General features: G+C 41.4%; 1 protein-coding gene across 3 annotated transcripts in view; it reads right to left on the reverse strand.

The window, feature by feature from the left end:
- The window catches only part of LOC140738053 (protein FAM47E), a 47,103-nt gene that overhangs the window by 6,956 nt on the left and 19,416 nt on the right, over positions 1–20,731 (reverse strand). For 2 of the 3 annotated variants that reach the window (XM_073065056.1, XM_073065057.1), the window contains exons 3-7: positions 18,661–18,812; positions 12,976–13,135; positions 10,789–10,977; positions 3,082–3,237; positions 1,833–1,910 (exon numbers count right to left, since the gene is read on the reverse strand). In XM_073065056.1, coding sequence (XP_072921157.1) covers positions 1,833–1,910; positions 3,082–3,237; positions 10,789–10,977; positions 12,976–13,135; positions 18,661–18,812 — 735 coding nt within the window. The remainder of the gene's footprint in view (positions 1–1,832; positions 1,911–3,081; positions 3,238–10,788; positions 10,978–12,975; positions 13,136–18,660; positions 18,813–20,731) is intronic. The other variant, XM_073065059.1, reaches the window with a different exon arrangement.

Consider the following 20,731-nt stretch of genomic DNA (forward strand, 5'->3'; position numbering starts at 1 on the left):
TGCTTCAGCCTGGGAGTTAATAATAGTGACAGAGATACTTCCTCCAACCTAGAAATGATGACCAAACTTTACCAGAATAGAAATGCAACATGTCTCTTTGGCTCATTGATATTTTATAACAATAATAATGTGAGGTGGCACTGAATCATGAGTCGGTCAGAGACTCACTGAGGACATGACACAATATATTCAAACTAATACGTAACATCAGGCAGTGCAGCAATAGCAACAGTTTTTGGCATGAGGACAAGTAAATACCTGAAACTTGACATAATTATCTCTGAAATCAATGGAAATATTGAGGAAGACCTTGGCAAGCAGATAGCAATCAGTCTTTGTTCCAAGCCTACACTGGTATTACTCCCCAACTTTTCCTACACTACATCAATGACTGTATTGATGCTCTGCCTGCACCCATACCGAGCTCGTTGACTTCATTAACTTTGCCTCCAACAACTACCCTGTCCTCAAATTTACCTGGTCCATTTCTGAAACCTCCCTCCCCTTTCCCGATCTCTCTGTCTCTATCTCTGGAAACAGCTCATCTACTGATGCCTATTATAAACCCACTGACTCTCACAGCTACCTGGACTATACCTCTTCACACCCTTTTACTTGTAAAAATGCCAACCCCTTCTCTCAATTCCTCCGTCTCCACTGCATCTGTTCTTAGGATGAGGCTTTTCATTTCAGAATGAGGGAGATATTTTCCTTCAAAGAAAATTGTTTCCCTTCCTCCACCGTCAACGCTGCCCTGAACCACATCGCTTCCAGTTTGCGCATATCTGCCGTCACGATATCCTCCCGCCACCCCACCAGGAATAGGGTTTCTTTTGTCCTCACCTACCACCTCACCAGCCTCCACGTCCAGCACATAATTTTCTGTAACTTCCACCATCTCCAATGGGATCCCATCACCAAGCACAACTTCCAGCCCCCCCGTCAACTTGCTGCTTTCTACAGGGACACAAGTGCCACACCTGCCCCTACTCCTCCCTCACTACCATTCAGGGGCCCACACAGTCCTTCCAGGTGAGGCAACACTTCTCCTGTGATCCTGTTGGGGTCATCAACTGTATCCAGAGCTCTTGGTGTAGACTCCTGTATATTGGTGAGACCCGAAATAGATTGGGAGACTGCTTTTCCAAGCACCTTTGCTCCATCTGCCAGAAAAAGTGGGATCTCCCAATTGGCCACCATGTAAATTCCACTTGCCATTCCCATTCCGACATGTCAGTCCATGGCCGCATCTACTGTCGTGATGAGGCCACACTCAGGTTGGAGAAACAACATCTTATATTCCATCTGGGTAGTCTCTAAACTGACGGTATAAACAATAATTTCTTAAATTTCTGGTAATGTCCACCCTCCCCAATCTTCACCATTCCCCATTCCCTTTTCTCTCTTTCACCTTCTCATTACCTGCCCATCACCTCCCTTTGGTGCTCCTCCCCCTTTTCTTTCGTCCATGGCCTCTGCTCTCTCTTATCAGATTCCCCCTTCTCCAGTTCTGCATCTCTTTCACCAATCAACTTCCCAGCTCTTTACTTCACTCTCCGCTCCCCAGTTTCACAATCACCTTGTGTTTCTTCCTCCCCTCCACCCACCTTCTTCCTCTAACTCTTCATCTATTTTTCCCCAGTCTAGATGAAGGGTCCCAGCCTGAAACATCAACTGTACTCTTTTTCCATAGATGCTGCCTGGCCTGCTGAGTTCCTCCAGTATTTTGTGTGTGTTAAGATTTTAATAGTAGATAAATGTTTCTGAATTTACAACTTTATTCCTTTGGTTAGGTTCTTAAGAAGCTAGTACTTTGTTAGGTTTCTCCTCACCTCTGGTTTTCTAAGTCCTTTAGCTTCAATGAATTTCTTGAAAGATAACATTGCATGGAGTCTTCTCATCTTTCTTTCCTTAAGTTGGGGGGGGGGGGAACAAAGTTGCAAAGGAGAAAAGCTCATAAATTCCCTTTTCCATTCCCAAGTAATCCAAACCCAAGTAATTCCCACTCTGAAGTTTGTCTAACTTGGCTACATAGAGTACTGTTAACATATGTCACAGCATTTGAAAGCTTCCTTACTAAAATCTTAAGGACTGATCATCTAACTAGATATAGGAATTAATGTTACACTTTCAATGATGAACAGTTTTATTTCCACTTCATCTCCCATTCCATACACTAAACCATGCCAAATGAATCATTTTTTTCATTGTTTTAAGATCAATGCATAACACTGGAATGTTATGAAGCATTGCTAAAATGATTATTTGACATCCAATAATAAATGAGTAGAAATTTCTTGCAAACAAAATATTTGAATGACATGGATCTTTATCATAAACTATCTCCTGGAGTCCATCCATTGACTTGAGAAAAGTACGAAACCAAACCAAACTCCTTACAAACTTGGCATCATATTTGCAGCAGAGAACACATCCACATCTCTATGACCTTCTATCATCTCCCATTTCCACCTTTGAAATATTGCCTGATTCTATCCAACCTCGGAAATACCACTACTAGTAGCAGAATTGTAAAATCAGTGTCTTTGATACTCCAGATTGGGCTAGCCTGATACATCCTTGGCTGGCCTCCAGTATACTCTGTGTAAATATGAGGGCATCCATAACTCTGATATTTTTATAGTCTCTCTTGCCCATCTCCTTTACGGTCCCTGATTTGTATTGGCTCTTTTTAAGCAATGATCCAGTTTAAAATTTTTGTTATCATTATTTATAAATCACTCCATGGATACTCCACTCACAAGAACAATATAGGATTATTGTTTGTTATCACTACACATGCAGAATTCAGGACATATTTCCAGAAGAGTACAATCTATTCTCAAAAGACTGAATAATATTTAGATCAAATTCATCCATGGAGCACTCAACACTGGACACAAGAAATTCCTGGCCCTCAGCTATTGACTTCTAAACCAACACCACCTGGAGGGAAACATGCTATTAGAGATTCCAGGCTAAAAACAGAAAGAAAAAAAAATCTAATGCAATAAATCAGGTACATATTAAAAGAGATAACCTGGTTATTCAGTTGCATAGATAAATAAGGAAAAGTGCTACCTTCTCAATATCTTCTTCAGATAAATATGATTTATCTGTCTCAGGCACAAAATTGGGATCAACTAGAGGTTCATCAACTCTTCTTTTCATCCATGTCTTTGGGTCTAAATACCATGCTCCATATTTAAATTTGTACTCCCTTTGTTGGGTAGATACCTGCAAAAATATGATCACAAGGATAATGGCAAGTCTTTATATAAAGATAGCTGATTTGTTGCAAATTGCTTTATGGTTTTACACAATTTGCTTCGCAGAGCTATGCCAAAACACACTACAAAATGGAACACCCAATTTTAATCTCATACAAGATGTTGTTAGTCTCATTTAGAATTCTGAATCTATTTCTGGTTTCCTCACACTGGGAATATTGACCCTTCAGTAAAGGTACAGAGAAGGGCAACAATTCCTTCTCAGTTCAGAACTTTTTTTTTTACTCAGATAAAGGGATAAAGGGTATAGTCTGTAAATTTTAGAAAAATGTAGATCTGTTGGTCATTTTATTAACATTAATAAATAACAGAACTATAAGTTGAAGTGCAACTAGACTGGACAGTATTTTTAACAGGTCAATAAACAGACTGTTTGTTAAAAAGTGTATCAAGAGCAATGTTTGCCTTGTAATATTACGTCATGCTCTCTTCATAGTACTAACATCAAAGAGGAGGTACAGAAGCCTGAAGACATACACTCAGTGTTTTAGGAACAGATTCTTCCCCTGCGCTATCAGGTTTCTGAATGGACAATGAACCCACTCGTGAACACCATTATTGCTCTCCTCTTGCACGACTTATTTAATTCAATTTTTAAAACTTTAATATTAAATATTAATATTAAAATATTAAATTGAATATTTAATTCAATATATTTCTGATTGTATTATCCTTTATGTAATGCAATGTACTGCTGCTGGAAATCAAGTTTCAAGACACTTGTCAGTGATGTTATACCTGATACTGATTCTAAAGACCTGGTTTGGTACTGCTATAATTTACTAGACTGTAAACTGCTAAAACAGATTAAGTTCCAATTTCTCTGTGACCTGAAACATAATCATGATGGACCCATTTGTGCACTGAGCTCTTCTCCCAAGCCTCTGGTACACATCGTTGACTTACTGACTGACTTGAGTTTGTTGCAACTCCTTTCATCTACTACATTGGACAGTCTTCTGCTTCTGAAGAGTACTTGGTTGGTATCCATTTACCTCGAAGGACAATGGGTGATAGTGATCATCACAAGCCCGGGCAGAAGGTATGGAGATCCTGAGATGCTCAGTCATCAAGAGCCCCCTCTTGATCGCACCAATGTAGTCCAAAGGAAAGTTTATGGAGCAATACGTTTGGCACCAACTTGGCTGCAGGAGCTGCGGGAAGGATGTTCAATGACGTCCAGCCGCCATAGGTGCTGCTGTTTGCTGTTTGGGTTTACTCCTGTAGACTTTGTCTCTCCCAAGGCTGCCCACAAGGCAGTGGGGCTATTTACCCATAGCTGGAAATCTGTTTCATGAGCTATTTACCCATAGCTGGAAATCTGTTTCATGAGCTATTTACCCATAGCTGGAAATCTGTTTCACTGGTCCACATACCAGTGGGCCTAGAATCTATGTATGAAGGGGCCAGACCTCCTCCCCAACCTCTGTAGTTCAGCCTGAGTCCAAAAATAGTTTAGTTTCCATGTTTTGCCAGTGGGGAGGCACTACATGAGGCTTGCTGTTGGAGAGGCTACGCACTGGCAGGGAGAGACTTACACATTCAGATCTTCTTTTCGCAAGACTGCTAGTCAGCGAGGGAAGCTGAAAGTGAGAACGACAAGCACTGCCCACTACACTACCACACTAGAAGCATGACAACAACCATTTTGCCACAAGAATACTTAATTACCAAGTTGTTGCCATTCAAGGAAATTTGCCCTTATGGAATTCACAAATCACTACCCAAAAAATTTGAAAGCTGACAAATTCTCTCTCACAGAATTTAAACGAAAAAGAAAAACAAATAAACATTTATTTTAAGCTCACATTTCTCAACACATGGGCAAATGATGTGGTTTCACATTATGCAAATCATGATATGAACTGTTACATAAGAATGGATTCCCCCATTTCAGGAGTCACCTGTACTAATAATCTTTGAATTTTGAGTAGACAGACTCTCTGAATATGTCTTCAAATATTAAATCTGTTCTTCAAATATACACTCAGTGGTGTCTTTATTAGGTGCCTAATAAAGTGGCCACAGGTGTGGAACCCAGTGTGGTCTTCTGCTGCTCTAACCCATCCACTTTGAGATTCGGCATGTGCATTCAGAGATGTTCTTCTGCACACCACTGTTGTAATGCATGATTATTTGAGTTACTGTTGCCTTCCTGTCAGCTTGCAAAAGTCTGGCCATTCTCCTCTGACTTCTCATTAACGAGACATTTTTGTTCACAGAACTGCCACTCACTGGATTTTTTTTGTTTCTCACATCATTCTCTGTAAACTCTAGAGACTGTAGCACTTGAAAATCCCAGCAGATCAGAAGTTTCTGAGATACTCAAACCACCCCATCTGGCACCAACAACCAACCTATGGGCAAAGTCACTTAGATCACATTTTGTTCCTATTCTGAAGTTTGGTCTGAATGACAACTGAAACTTCTGACCATGTCTGCATGCTTTTATGCATTGTGTTGCTGCCACATGATTGGCTGATGAGATATTTATAGTAATGAGCAGGCATGCAGGTGTACCTAATAAAGAGGCCATGGGGTAGATATGAATCACTGTTGGCCTAACTAAAAAGCTGAGTTGTTATTAGAAACTCAGCACTATCCAGGACAGAGAAGCCCACTTGACTGGCAGCCTAAACATTCATTGCCAACTATGCACAGCAGCTATGTTGTGCATAATTTACAAATGTCAGTTACTTGTCTGGAGTATTCTGGCAGCACATACCAAAGCTGACATCTCTTACCAAAGCAAGGACACTAAATGCACAGAAGCACTACCACCCACAGGCTGCTCTTTGAACTGCACACCATCAGAACTTAACAAACATTTTGCTGTTCTCAGCAGGCCAGGCAGCTTCTATGGAAAAGTGTGAACAGTCAACATTTCGGGCTGAGGCCCTGCATCACCCTATTAATTTCCTCCAGCATTTTGTGTGTGTTGCTTCGGATTGCCAGCACCTGCAGATTTCCTCACGTTTGCTGTTCCGTTATTGTGAGATTATTCCTACCAGAGAGACTACAGTAGTTTGGGATGGCGGATCACCAGTAACTTTGTGGGTGAATTGGGCTGGCCAATAAATGCCAGCAAAGCCCATTCCCTATAAAGTCTGTGTTATCTCAGTTTGATTCACGTTTAAATATGTTACCTCAATGAATTTGTCTGAATGTAACACAGCAGCAGGTAATGCCAACTAAAATGCATGTCCAAGCACTTAACAAATGCGATAAAGTTTCTGCTCCTATCATTCTATCATCAAGTGGGAGAATAAATATGTCAACTTTAAATTATTACATTTACTACTGATTTAAATTTAAGATCTCTGGTTATCAATCTCCCTGTATGTATTGCAATCCAGGACCTTTTACAGGTGACTCCCACCTTACAGCAGGTAGGGTAATCAAAATTCACCTTTACTGAATTTACAAATCACTATCAAGAAATTAGGATAGGGAATACAAATTCACTCTCATGAACTTTGTGTGCTAGACAGTAAATAAGTAAACATAATTTGTTTTTCCCAACTCTACATTCAATGTTCTACCTTCTATAACTCATATTTCTTGATGAATGTGCAGATGATTAGTAATGATATTGAATTATTTTTCCCATGTATTCCAAGATATAATGAAAAGCTTTTGTGAAATGAATTCTCCTATATTCAAAAGAAAGTAACCAAGCTAGCCACTTTTTCCATCTTATGAAAAATTTCCTAAACTGCCATCAGTCACAAATCACTCATAAATCTCTTCTGCATCTAGTGTAAAATTATCACATATTTTCCATTACATGGGATTCATAATTTTATCTAGTATTCAGTCTGTCGCCTAACAAGTGGGTTAGGTTTAACTTAACTGTGGAATGTGAACATTTATTCCCTGCACAAAGGGCTTTTGCTAAACACATTTACCTATGCTCTTCTTTTCCTACAACACTAGTTTCTTCTTGAATCTTTTGTCTTAATCATTAAACTTGGAAGAGAATTCCACAGCTTCACGAGTCCCTTTGTAAAGAAGTTTCTCTGGTTATTCTTTCTAAATCTTCTAAACTCAGTACTGTCACTCCAGTTTTTTGATTTGACCCAACATATCAATGCAGCTACAAAGAAGGCAAGACAGTGGTTATATTTTGTTAGGAGCTTGAGGAGATTTGGTTTGTCACCAAAGACCCTTGCAAATTTCTACAGATGTACCATGGAGGGCATTCTAACCAGTTGCATCACCTTCAGGTGGGGTGGGGGTCTACTGCACAGGATTGAAATAAGCTACAGAGATTTGTAAACTTACTCAGCTCCATCATGGGCCCTAGCCTCAGATGTATCCAGGACAACTTCAAGGAGCGAAGCCTCAAAAAGGCAGCATCCATCATTATGGACACCCATCACCCAGGTCATGCCTTGTTGTCATTGCTACCATCAGGAAGGAAGTACAGAAGCCTGAAGGAACACACTCAGTGATTCAGGAAAAGCTTCTTCCCCTCTGCCATCCAATTTCTAAATGGACATTGAACCCTTGAACACTACCTCACTACTTCTTTATTTTGATTTTTGCATTTTTACACTACTGATTCTGATCTTCGCCTACAGGGAAGAGTTAACCTTGTATAATTTTTTCACACCCTAATATAAACAGTCAGGTACTCCAAAAATCTGTCATAGCACAGGTCCCTCAGCCAACAGATCCAAGCTGACCACAGTGCTCACTTAGAGTGCCATGGTTAGCATAACGCTTTACAGTGCCATCAATTGGAAGACGATGTTTCCTTCCTGCTGCTGTCTCGAAGGAATTTGTGTGTCCTTCCTGTGGACACACGGGTTTTCTCGGGATGCTTCGGTTTCCTCCCATACTCCAAATGGATTGGGTTACTAAGTTGTGGGCATGTTAAGTTGGCGCCAAAAACTTAGCGACACTGGCAGGCTGCCCCAAGCACATCTCAGACTATGTTGGTTGTTGATGCAAACGATTCATTTCACCATTTGTTTCAATGTTTATGTGACAAATAAACCTAATCTTTAGATTTATCTCAGCTAATTCCAATACCCTGTGGTCAGCCTCTCCACATACGTAACTATTCAAGTGTGTCTCAAATTATATTACTGTACCTGCCTCAAGCACTCCCCCTTGCAACTCAATACATATACTCACTGCCCTCTGCATGAAAAAGTTGCCCCCAGGTCCCTTTCTGTCTTCATCTCTGGAGACAGCCAATCTACTGATATCTACTATAAGCCTACGGACTCTCACAGCTACCTGGACTATTCCTATTCCCACCCTGTCTCTTGCAAAAAGGCTATCCCCTTCTCACAATTCCTCCATCTCTGCCGCATCTGCTCTCAGGATGAGGCTTTTCATTCCAGGACGAAGGAGATGTCTTCCTTTTTTAAACAAAGGAACAAATCCTTCTTCCACCATCAACTCTGCTCTCAAACGCATCTCTTCCATTTCCCACACAGCTGCCGTCACCCCATCCGCCCACCACCCCACTCAGGATAGGGTTCCCCTTGTCCTCACCTACCACCCCACCAGCCTCCAGGTCCAACGTATAATTCTCCGTAACTTCCACCACCTCCAACAGGATCCCACTACCAAGCACATCTTTCCCTCCCCCCCTTTCTGCTTTCCACAGGGATCCCTTTCTACGTGACTCCCTTGTCCATTCATCCCCCCCCCCACATCCCTTCCCACCGATCTCCCTCCTGGCACTTATCCTTGCAAGCAGAACAAGTGCTACACCTGCCCTTACACTTCCTCCCTCACCACCATTCAGGGCCCCAGACAGTCCTTCCAGGTGAGGCGACACTTCACCTGTGAGTCGGCTGGTGTGGTATACTGTGTCCGGTGCTCCTGGTGTGGCCTTTTATATATTGGTGAGACCCAACGCAGACTGGGAGACCATTTCACTGAACACCTACGCTCTGTCTGCCAGAAAAAGCAGGATCTCCCAGTGGCCACACATTTTAATTCCACGTCCCATTCCCATTTTGATATGTCTATCCATGGCCTCCTCTACTGTCAAGATGAAGCCACACTCAGGTTGGAGGAACAACACCTTATATACCAGCTGGGTAGCCTCCAACCTAATGGCATGAACATTGACTTATCTAACTTCTGTTAATGCCCCTCCCCTTCTTACCCCATCCCTGATACATTTAGTTTTTTTTCTCTCTCTGCCCATCACGCTGCCTGTTCTTCATCTCCCTCTGGTGTTCCCCTCCCCCTTTCTTTCTCCGTAGGCCTCCCGTCCCATGATCCTTTCCCTTCTCCAGCTCTGTATTCCTTTTGCCAATCACCTTCCTGGCTCTCAGCTTCACCCCACCCCCTCCGGTCTTCTCCTATCATTTTGCATTTTCCCCTCCCCCTCCTACTTTCAAATCTCTTACTATCTTTCCTTTCAGTTAGTACTGACGAAGGGTCTCGGCCCGAAACGTCGACAGCGCTTCTTCCTATAGATGCTGCCTGGGTTGCTGCATTCCACCAGCATTTTATGTGTGTTGCTTGAATTTCCAGCATCTGCAGATTTCCTCGTGTTTGCCCCCGGGTCCCTTTTAACATTTTCACTTGTCAGCCTAAAACTAGGCTCTCTAGTTGTAGATTCCCTTACCCTGGGAAAAAGACAGTTACCATCTATCTACCTTACTTAAGCTTCTCATAATGATAAACCTTTCTACAAGGTTGCCTCTTATTCTCCTACATTCCAAGGAATGAAGATCTAGCCAGGCCAATCTCTCCCTATAATTTAGGCCCTCTAGTCCTGGCACTATCTTTATAAATCTTTTCCACACTCCAGTTTAACCAAATCTTTCTTCTCCAAAATACACATCGTACTTTATATTAGAGAGAGTGAAAGTGCAGAGACGATTTACTAGGATGTTACCTGGGTTTCAGCACTTAAGTTACAGAGAAAGGTTGAACAAGTTGGGTCTCTATTCATTGGAGCGTAGAAGGTTGAGGGGGGATTTGATCGAGGTATTTAAAATTTTGAGAGGGATAGATAGAGTTGACGTGAATAGGCTGTTTCCATTGAGAGTAGGGGAGATTCAAACGAGAGGGCATGATTTGAGAGTTAGGGGGCAAAAGTTTAAGGGAAACACGAGGGGGTATTTCTTTACTCAGAGAGTGATAGCTGTGTGGAATGAGCTTCCTGTAGAAGTAGTAGAGGCCAGTTCAGTTGTGTCATTTAAGGTAAAATTGGATAGGTATATGGACAGGAAAGGAGTGGAGGGTTATGGGCTGAGTGCGGGTAGGTGGGACTAGGTGAGATTAAGAGTTCGGCACGGACTAGGAGGGCCGAGATGGCCTGATTCCGTGCTGTGATTGTTATATATGGTTAATTATATATGGTACTCCAAGTGTGGCCTCGCCATGGATTTATACAACTGCAACATAATATCCCATCTCCTGTACTGAGTGCCATGAGTGATGAATGCTAAATTTAGTATGCTAAATGCCTTTTTCACCACCCTTTCTACCTGTGACATTGCAAATAAGCATGCTTACTTACCGTGCCAATAGCTTTGCTGGTTTTAGCTGAAGGTGGTAGTGGAGGGGTTCCTACAGTTTTCCTCAATTCTGGTGGGACATCAATCAGCTCTACTACTTGGATAGGTATTGCGAGTGCAGCCTGGGACTCATAGTTGCTGGCAAACAGGCTCATGATAGTTGCTTCTTCGATATTGTTGTTCTCGCTACCCTTTATAGTACAAAGGATTGAAGGCAAGTTTTAGTAATTACATACAGTCTGATACTTGAACTAACTGCTTGATGCACCATCAATAACTCACGCTGAGACGTAGGAAGCGAGGTATCGGCTTTTATTGACTGGAAGAATGAACAACACTACATCCTGGGGAATGAGGCAGAGCAACAGGCCACAGACGCCTTTATACAGGGGTCTGTGGGAGGAGCCACAGGAGCAGTCCAGACAGGTATATCTAGTTCACCACACTGCTAACTAATTTATTACCAATAAAAACATTCCTGGAGGTGGGAAGGAAAGAGCATCTGACTGGTTAAGTAAATGCACTGCCTGGTATTACGAAGCTCCCCGCCAAGCAGAAAGATTCTAAAATTAAAAACTTGCCTTTTTCATGTTCCATCGACATAGAGTAGACGGCTTTGGGATATTATACTAGAGACCATAAAGGCGGTGAATGAGAAGACTTTCAGAGCTTATATTCAGGATGGATTTCTCCCTGGTACGGATGCACACCCTGTAGCTGTTAAGTTATCGAGGGATATGACTGTGATCAACAGCTCAAAGTCCTGAGGAAAATCCAGTTTGCATTCCATGTTGCACCAATACTTCTATACCAACCACATACCTTGAATGTTGTTATTTTTTTGTCATACTGCTCTTAATAAAGAGATGAAACGTAGTCAATAACTGTAAATCATTCAAAAAGTAAACTTTCCTATGGGGCATGCTGAATGGCCACTATTGTATCAGCTTGGACCAATTCAAGCTGCCAAGCCTGAGACAAGAAAAGCATTAACATGGCACTTCTCCAACTGCAGGATGCCTGCAATGTGTCTTTGAGCTGCAACCACTGTAGTAAGAGGAGCTGCACAGCCTTTATTATTTTGGAATCACTTTGAAGCTCCAGTGGGAAATCAAGAGCGTGAATTTCTTTGATGGTTCTCATTCCAAACAGTGGAGCTAGTGATTGCACGACAAGAACTCCTGCTACAAAACGTGAAAACCTGGTTTCCAGCAACATCACACTGGTGAAGTCCAAAGGAAATTAGCTCCCAAGTGTGTTATTATTGTACTTATTACGTTAGTGATTTCATTTTGCTTTATTTCTATTTCTCATTAAAATTAAAGTTCTGGTTTTTAATCTGAAATATATGGGCTTTCAGTCTATTATTTTTCACTAGTTTTGGAGTGGTCAGCTGTTAGAGTTAGCTGTTATGGAACCACAGTGGTTAGTTCATACACAGACACAGACACGCCCCAATCTGAATGAAGAACGTTCATTATTCACTCTCGGTGAGTGGGTCCATGAAATTTCAAAGTGCATTGATGGCCTGCAATCTACCTTACATATAATGAGACTCAGAAACCCCATCCTTTTTAATAACCTTGCAGTGTTCTACACACAGCTATTGAAACAAACAACAAAAGTCTACAGGGAGTCCTACAAAATTATATTATCGGTGTAAATCGGTGCAAAGTAAATTCTCCACTTTAAAAGCCATAACTGCTAGTGAATGCTAGCTTCACAAATGTTGGTATGAAGACTGCAATATTGAATAACAATAATGATAAATACATGGCATATGTGATTTACTCTGAACTGCCACCTCAGTTTAGGAGGAATTCAAAGTGGACGATAAAGTGCCAGTATTGCCATCGACATCCAGACCCCGTGAATGAAGTAAAAACATTCTGTGAATGTTGGGGTCATTTTGTTTCTTGTTACTTTTTTTTTTACAGCTTTTTAGCAAACTGCCCTCTTACTTGTCCTTTAAATAATTAATTCTCTATTCTAAGTATTGCAAAACCCTCAAATTTCAAGAGAAGCATCAACCAACAGAGGAATATATTTCAGCATTTTGCACTTCACTAAAGTGACTCTGAAAGCTGTTGGCTGTTTGAAGAGCCCAGTAAATCCATGAGTAATAGCATTATCAACATTCCCCTTCCAAACTCCATTTGCCATCTTGCTCAAACATTTATTCTACATACCAGCGAAGCAACCCAGTCACAAAATGCCTTTGTAACCTCTTCTATTTCTTTCTCTCGCTGTGACGGTGTGTCCCCTTTCAGTTTTGCATTCTTGTCCTCTTTTTGTGTCCCTCTCGTTAGAATCCATTTGTATGGGTTTCTTTGCTTTATCTCTTCACTGCTGCATAATCCAAGCACAAGTAATTTGACCAAATAAAATAAAAAATACTGGGAACGCTCAGCAGATCAGACAGCATCTGTGGAAAGAGAAGCAAAGGTAGCCATTAACTCTCTTTCCGTGGATGCTGCCTGATCTGATGAGTATTTCCAACATTTTCTAGTCTTTGTTTTAGGTTTTCAACAATGCCATTTACGGTATTGTATTTTCACTAATCAGCTCAACTTTAATATTAATTAAAGTTTATTATTAAACTCAATTTTAATATAGATGAATAAATATGAATGACCAATCAGCAAGAGGGGTTCATTAGAAAGGGCTGGTAAAAATAACACGGGTGCAAATGGAGTGGCCATTCATTTAAATGTGCTAATATTTAGAGTGGCTTTGACTCATCGGCTAGAGTGAGGTGCAGAATCCTGTAAGTTACTCTGCTTTCTGTTTTTATTTGTTCATTCTTACCTGTTAGAGCATAGTAGTTCAGTGAGAATGGCTCCAGGGGGAGTGATTTGTACTGTGTGTGGGACGTGGGAAGTCTAGTAGACCTCCAGTCTCCCGGATAAGCACATCTGCACCAGGTGCACCGAGCTGCAGCTCCTGAGAGAACATATTAATGAACTGGAGAGATAATCACCCCTAGATTGCAAGAGACAGGTAACTGGGTGACTGTCAGGAGAAGGAGGGGAAATGCGCAGCCAATGCAGAGTACCCCTAAGCTGTCCTCAATAAGTATACAATTTACTCTTGAGGGGAACAACCTACCGGGGGAAGCCACAAGTGACCAGCTCTCAGGCACTAAGCTGGGTACCGTGGCTCAGAAGAGCAGAGAGGTGAAAGGGGTTGCAGTGATGGTAGGAGATTCCATAGTCAAAGGAACAGAGATGGGGTTCTGTGGCTTGATGGAGACACCCGGATGGTATGTTGCCTCCCAGGTGCCAGGATCAGGGATGGTTTGGACTGGGTCTATGGCATTCCCACAGGCGAAAGTGAGCAGCCAGAACACTTGGTACATATTGGCACCAATGACATAGGTAGCATAGATGAGGAGATCCTGAAGTGAGATTTTAGAGCTCGGTAGAAAGTTGAAAAACAGGACCGTCAAGATAGTAATCTCTGGATTGCTGCCTGTGCCACGTGCTAGTGAGGTTCGTGCTAGTGAGGTTAAGAATAGGATGATTTTGCTGGTGAATGTGTGGTTGAGGAACCAGTGTAGGGGGCTGGGGTTCAGATTTATGGATCATTGGGATCTCTTCTGGAGAAGGTATGCCCTGTACAAAAGGGACAGTTTGCACTTGAACCAGAGGGGGTCCAGTATCCTTGCGGGCAGGTTGGCAAGAGTTGTTTGGGAGGGTTTAAACTAAGTTGGCAGGGTGATGGGAACCAGAGTGATAGTGCTGGGGATGAGGTAGTTGGTTTACAAACAGAGGCAATGTGTAGTGAGGAGAGGCTGTTGATAGGGCAAAATTGGAGTCAACAGGATGAGTTTCAACGTAAAAGGTGGACAAAATCAAAAAGGGTGAATACTGGACTGAAGGTGTTAAGTGTGAATGTTCGCACTATATGGAATAAGGTAGATGAACTTGTAGCACAGTTACAGATGAGCATGTATGATGTTGTAGGCATTACTGAACGATGGCTGAAAGAAGATTATAGTTGGCAGCTTAATATCCAAGATACAAATGGCATCAAAAGGACAGGCTGGAGGCAAGAGGGGGCAGCATTGCTGTTGGTTAAAAAAACAAAATAAAGTCATTAGAAAGAGGTGGCATAGGGTCGGAAGGTGTTGAATCATTGTGGATGAAGGAATTGTAAGGGTAAAAAGACCCTGATGAGGGTTGAATACAGACCCCCCCCCCCCCAAACAAAAGTAAATGTGTGGTCTACAAATTACAATGGGAGATAGAAAATGCATGCCAAAAGGGTTATGTTACAATAGTCATGGTGGGTTTTATATGTCATATGCAGGTAGAGGGGAATTTCTAGAATGCCCACAAGATGGCTTTTTAGAGCAGCTCTGCTTGAGCCCACTAGGGGATCAGCTATTCTGGACTGGGAGTTGTGCAAGGAACCAGAATTGATTAGAGAGCTTAAGGTAAATAAAACCCTTAGGGACAAGTGATCATAATGTGATCAAATTCACTCTGAAATTTGAGAACAAGAAGCTAAAGTCAGACATATCAGTATCACAGTGGAGTAAAAGGAATTACAGAAGCATGAGAGAGGAGTTGTCAGAATTGATTGTTAAAGAACATTGGCAGGAATAATAGCAGAGCAGCAATGGCTGGAATTTCTGGAAGCAATTGGAAGGCACAGGATAGATACGTCCCAAAGAGGAAGTAGTTTTCTAAAGGTAAAATGACACAACCATGGCTAACAAGAGAAGTCAAAGCCAATATAAAAGCCAAAAAGAGGGCATATAATAGAGCAAAGTTAGTTAGAGGATTGGTAAGCTTCTAAAAACCAACAGAAGTCATTCAGAAGGTAAAGATGGAATATGAAAGTAAACTAGCCAATAATATTAAAGAGGATACCAAAAGTTTCTTCAGATACATAAAGTGTAAAAGAGGGTTAAGAGTGGATATTGGGCTGCTGGAAAACAATGATGAAGAGGTAATAATGGGGGACAACAAAATAGCAGACAAATTGTTTAAGTATTTTGCATCAGTCTTCACAGTGGAAGACACTATCAGCATGGTGGAATTATCCAGCTTCAGATCTTTCAGCTTTCCAAGCACCTTCTCCTTAGTGATAGCAACTACACTCGCTGCTGCCTCTTAACTCTCTCAAATTTCTGGCATACTGTTGGTGTCTTCCACAGCAGGAATGGTGCAAAAGATTTAAGTTCGCCTTTGTCTCCCATTACTACCTCTCCAGTGTCATTTTCCAGCGATCTGATATCTATTCTCAATTCTCTTTTACTCTTTATATATCTGACCAGTGAGGAGGTTCAGGTAGCTCCCATGGAACCTACTGAAGTGAACAAGAAACTCTTATATTATTATTAGCTAACTTATCTTAGTTTACATATTTCATCTTTTCTCTCATTACTTTTTTAAGTTCCTTCTATTAGCTTTTAATATCTTCCCAATAATTTTGCCTATATTATGTACCCTCTCTTTTGCTTTTATGCTAGCTTTAAATTCCCTTGTCAGCCATGGATGACTCATCCTTCTTTTAGAATACTTCTTCCCTAGGATGTATCTATCCTGCATCTTCCGAATTTCTCTCAGAAACTCCAGTCATTGCTGTTCTTCTGTCATCCCTGCTAGTGTCCCTTTCCAATCTAGCTTCTCTTTCATGCCACTGCATTTCTCTTTACTCCTCTGTAATACTGATACATCTAGTTTTAATCTCTCCCTCTCCAAATGCAGGGTGAATTCTATCTTATTATAATCACTGTCTCTCCTAACTGTTCCTTTACCTTATGCTCTCTAATCAAATCTGGTTCATTACACAACACCCAATCTAGAATTAACTTTTCCCTAGTGGGAAAGCTTGTGGTTAAACAAGCTACTCTGAAAAAAAATTTTCATAGGCATTCTATAGGTTCCCTTTCTTGGGATCCAGCATCAGCTGCAATCAAGCTGCAGATTGAAATCCCCCATGACTGTTGTAACATTGCCCTTTTTACATGCCTTTTCTGTATCCTGTTGTAATTTGTTGCCTGTATCTCGGCTACTGTTCAGTGGCCTGTGTACAACTCCCATCAGGAGTTTCTGTACTCTAACCACAAGGATTCTACATCTTACAATACTAGTTCACTTCTTTCTAAGGATTTGATTTCACTTTTCATCAATAGAATCACCCACACCCTCCACCTACCTGCCAGGTCTTTTTGATACAATGACTGTTAAGCTCCTAACTAAGATCTTCTTTCAGCCACGACTCAGTGATGCTGCCCACAATGCATACCTGCCAATCTCTAACTACACTACAAGATTATCTACCTTATTCTGTGCATTCAAATGTACACCTTCAGTCTATTACTCATCAACCTTTTCGATTTTGCCCCCACGTTACAATTAAACTCATCCTATTGACTGCTATTTTTCCCTATCATTTACCTATCCTTCCTCTCACTCACTACACACTGCATCTACTTGTACACCAACTGCCCCATTCTCAGCCCTGTCACTCCTGTTTCTAGCCCTCTGCCAAATTAGTTTAAACACTCCCCAACAGCTCTACCAAACCCACCTGCAAGGATATATGGTAGGTCCCCCTCGAGTTCAAGTGTAAGCCGTTTGTGTTGTACAGATTATACCTTCTGCAGAAGAGATCTTAATGATCTAGAAACCTGAAACCCTGTCCCCTGTACCAATTCATCTGCCAAATCATCCTATTCTTACCCTCACTCACATGGCACAGGCAGCAATCCAAAGATTACTACCCTTGAGGCCCTGCTTGTCAGCTTTCTACCTAACTCTCTATATTCTTTCAGGACCTCCTTCCTTGTCATTGGTACTGATATATACCACAACTTCTGTCTGTTCACCCTTCCCTATTAGAATGAATTGAACCCAATCCAAGACATCTTTGTCCCTGGCACCTGGCAGGCAACATGGCATCTGGGTGTTTCTTTCACGTCCACAGTATCTCCTGTCTGCTTTCTATCACTACTGCACTCTTCTTCTCCCACCTTCCCTTGAGTAAGTTCTCAGCAGAGGACAGGCATGATCTGTATCCAAGGATAGGATTGGAGGGATTTCATGGAGTATTCATCTTTATATACACTTATTTCCAGGATATATTAATGAAAAAACAAGGTTCAAAACCCTTGAGCCCTTACTCTGCTGCCAATAGTGTGACAGAACTGGATATGATTCATTTACCAGCCTGCTGTGATCCTAACTCTGCTTTTAAATGTCAGGTCCAGATCCATTTCAATATGCAGCCATATGTTTCTGCACTATTTTTGTAAGTACTTGGGTATTAAGTGATTTTAACACAAGTACTCTTATTACACCAGCACGTCAAAATCTTACAATGTTAGGCCAAATTAGGGATATTTGGAGCAAAGTTTGCAAAGATTTTGACACATAATATCTTTCTGGTGAAGTCTACTCAGAGGGCAGTGGAGAGTCACTTCAAGTGAATGTTATTAATGCAAGATAGAGGGAAAATGCCAGAGCAATGGGTTGAGGTTGAAATTCTGGGGAACTCGCTTTAGGCACAGGAACTTCTGCAGCCATGGTATTTAAACCTCAGTGTGGGCAGTACCCAAATGAAACACGATGAAAGAAAATTAAAGGAGGTCATTTATAGGATATGATCTTTATTTCCTCAAAACCAAGAAAATAGATGAATTGGGAGGAGGAGATAAACATCGAGTGATTTCAAACTTCTCAATTTGAGATAAATAACATGACAAAAGGGCTTTGACAACATGGCAAAAATGATGCTGGAATAGCAAGATTAGTCAATTCGATAGAGGAATGTGATACATTAAGGTATTGTGAGCTTTTTCTGTTTCCTATCAGTTGCTTTTTAAAAATGCATGCTTCATTAAGAATCACATTAATAATTACCTTTTTGAACATTTTTGTCCATGCATTTCCTTCCTCTTCTGTGCCTTTTGAAGTTTCTCATTTACTTCAGTAGGTTCCCTGGAACCTACCTGAACCTCCTCACTGGTCAGCAGCATTTCAGGATCCAGGATCTCCACAATGTTCTCAAAGAGCTTAAGATATGGTTGAAATATTTTTGTTATTGCTTCTGAGTGTGTGTTACTCATAGCTAATCAACTAACGAGATATTCTTTTCAAATCAGTATTCAAACTCCACACAAGGATATCTCCTCAGTCTATGTCTATTGTAAAACATTTACTGCATCTTTTATAAACCTATTGACTCTCATAGATACCTTGACTATACTTCTTCCCACCCAGTCACTTATAAAAATGTCATTCTCTTCTCTCAATTCCTCTATCCCCGCCCATCCATTCCCAGGATGAGGTTTTCCTTTAGAAATATCCTCCTTCTTCAAAGAACAGTGATGCTGCCCTCACTCTCATCTCCTCCATTTCCTGGCCATCTACCCTCACCCCATCATCCTGCCGCTATAATAGGGATAGAGATCCTCCTGACCTTACCTACCACCCCATGAGTTTTGGCATTTAGCACATCATTCTCCACAACTTCCGCCATCTTCAATGAAATTCTACCACCAAACACACCTTTACCTACACCCCACTGTTGAACTTTTGTAGGGATCACTCTCTCCGTGATTTCTTGCCCCTTCATCCCTCTCCACTAATGTCCCTCCTGGCAACTTACCCCTGCAAATGGAAGAAGTGCAACAACTGCCCATTCACCTCCTCCCTCACCACCATACAGAGCCCCATACAATCCTTGGAGTTGAACCAACACATCACCTACGAGTGTGCCTGGGTCATTTGCTCTATCTGGTGCTACCAGTGTTGCCTCCTCTATATCAGTGAGATCCGACATAGATTGGGATGAACCACTATGAGCATCTTCTCCCCATCCTCAACGAGCAGGATTTTCATGTTAATTCCACTGTCCATTCCCATTCCATCATGTTTGTTCATGATGTCTTCTACTGCCACGATGAGGCCACTCTTATGTTGAAGGAGTAACATTTCATATTTCATCTGGGTAGCCTCCAACCTGACAGTATGAATATTGATTTCTCTAACATCCAGTAATTTCTCCTCTTTACCCTCTTCTCTTTTTTCATTCTCCATTCTGTCTCCCCCATTACCCATTCTCTTCTCTTCACCTTACTATCACTTCCCTCTGGTGCCCCTCTTCCTTTCCTTTCTCCCATGATCCACTCTCCTCACCAATCAGAATCCTTCTTCTTCAGCCCTTTACCTTTTCCACCTGCTTTCGCCTATCAACTTCTAACTTGTATTCTTTCGTCCTCCCTCCTCACCTCCTTATTTTGGCTTTTTGCTCTTTCCTTTCCCGTCCTGATGAAGGGTCTTGGCCCAAAACGCTGGCTGTTTATTCCTCTCCATAGATGCTGCCTGACCTGCTGAGTTCCTTTAGCACTTTGTATGTGCAATTCTAGCATCTGCAGAATCTCCAGTGTTTATGAAGTACTGTAATGGCAGCTTTTCAATTTTTGGGTTTAGTTAAAGCTCTCAGTGAATCACACACACACACACACACACACACACACACACACACACACACACACACACACACACACACACACACACACACACACACACACACACACACACACTTCTAGATGAACATACAGGAATTAGAGACTGTGTTTACCTAATTAGCTTAAAAAGATTCCATATTTGGGATTCAATAAAGTGAAAAACAAGGTTTTGTTGAAAGGATTTTTGCAGAGATGGCCAACATTAAATCGATTTGATGAATATATTTTATTATTTTGTCACAAATTGTTTAGTCTTGCATGTGGTTATGTTGTGTGACAGTAATGATTTTCATATAAGGTGGAGTGAATAATTATAATTAACTTCTTCTGACCTGAAACATTAAGTTTCTCAAAATGACTTCCTACATTTTGTTAGATTTTTCAGTTGAACCAATATGAAATTCATGACATTTCTATAACTTTTTCTGCTTCAAAGGTGTGATTCACTCTCCATATGTCAA

Source organism: Hemitrygon akajei, chromosome 13 (genome assembly GCF_048418815.1).
Source record: "Hemitrygon akajei chromosome 13, sHemAka1.3, whole genome shotgun sequence".
Taxonomy (NCBI): domain Eukaryota; kingdom Metazoa; phylum Chordata; class Chondrichthyes; order Myliobatiformes; family Dasyatidae; genus Hemitrygon; species Hemitrygon akajei.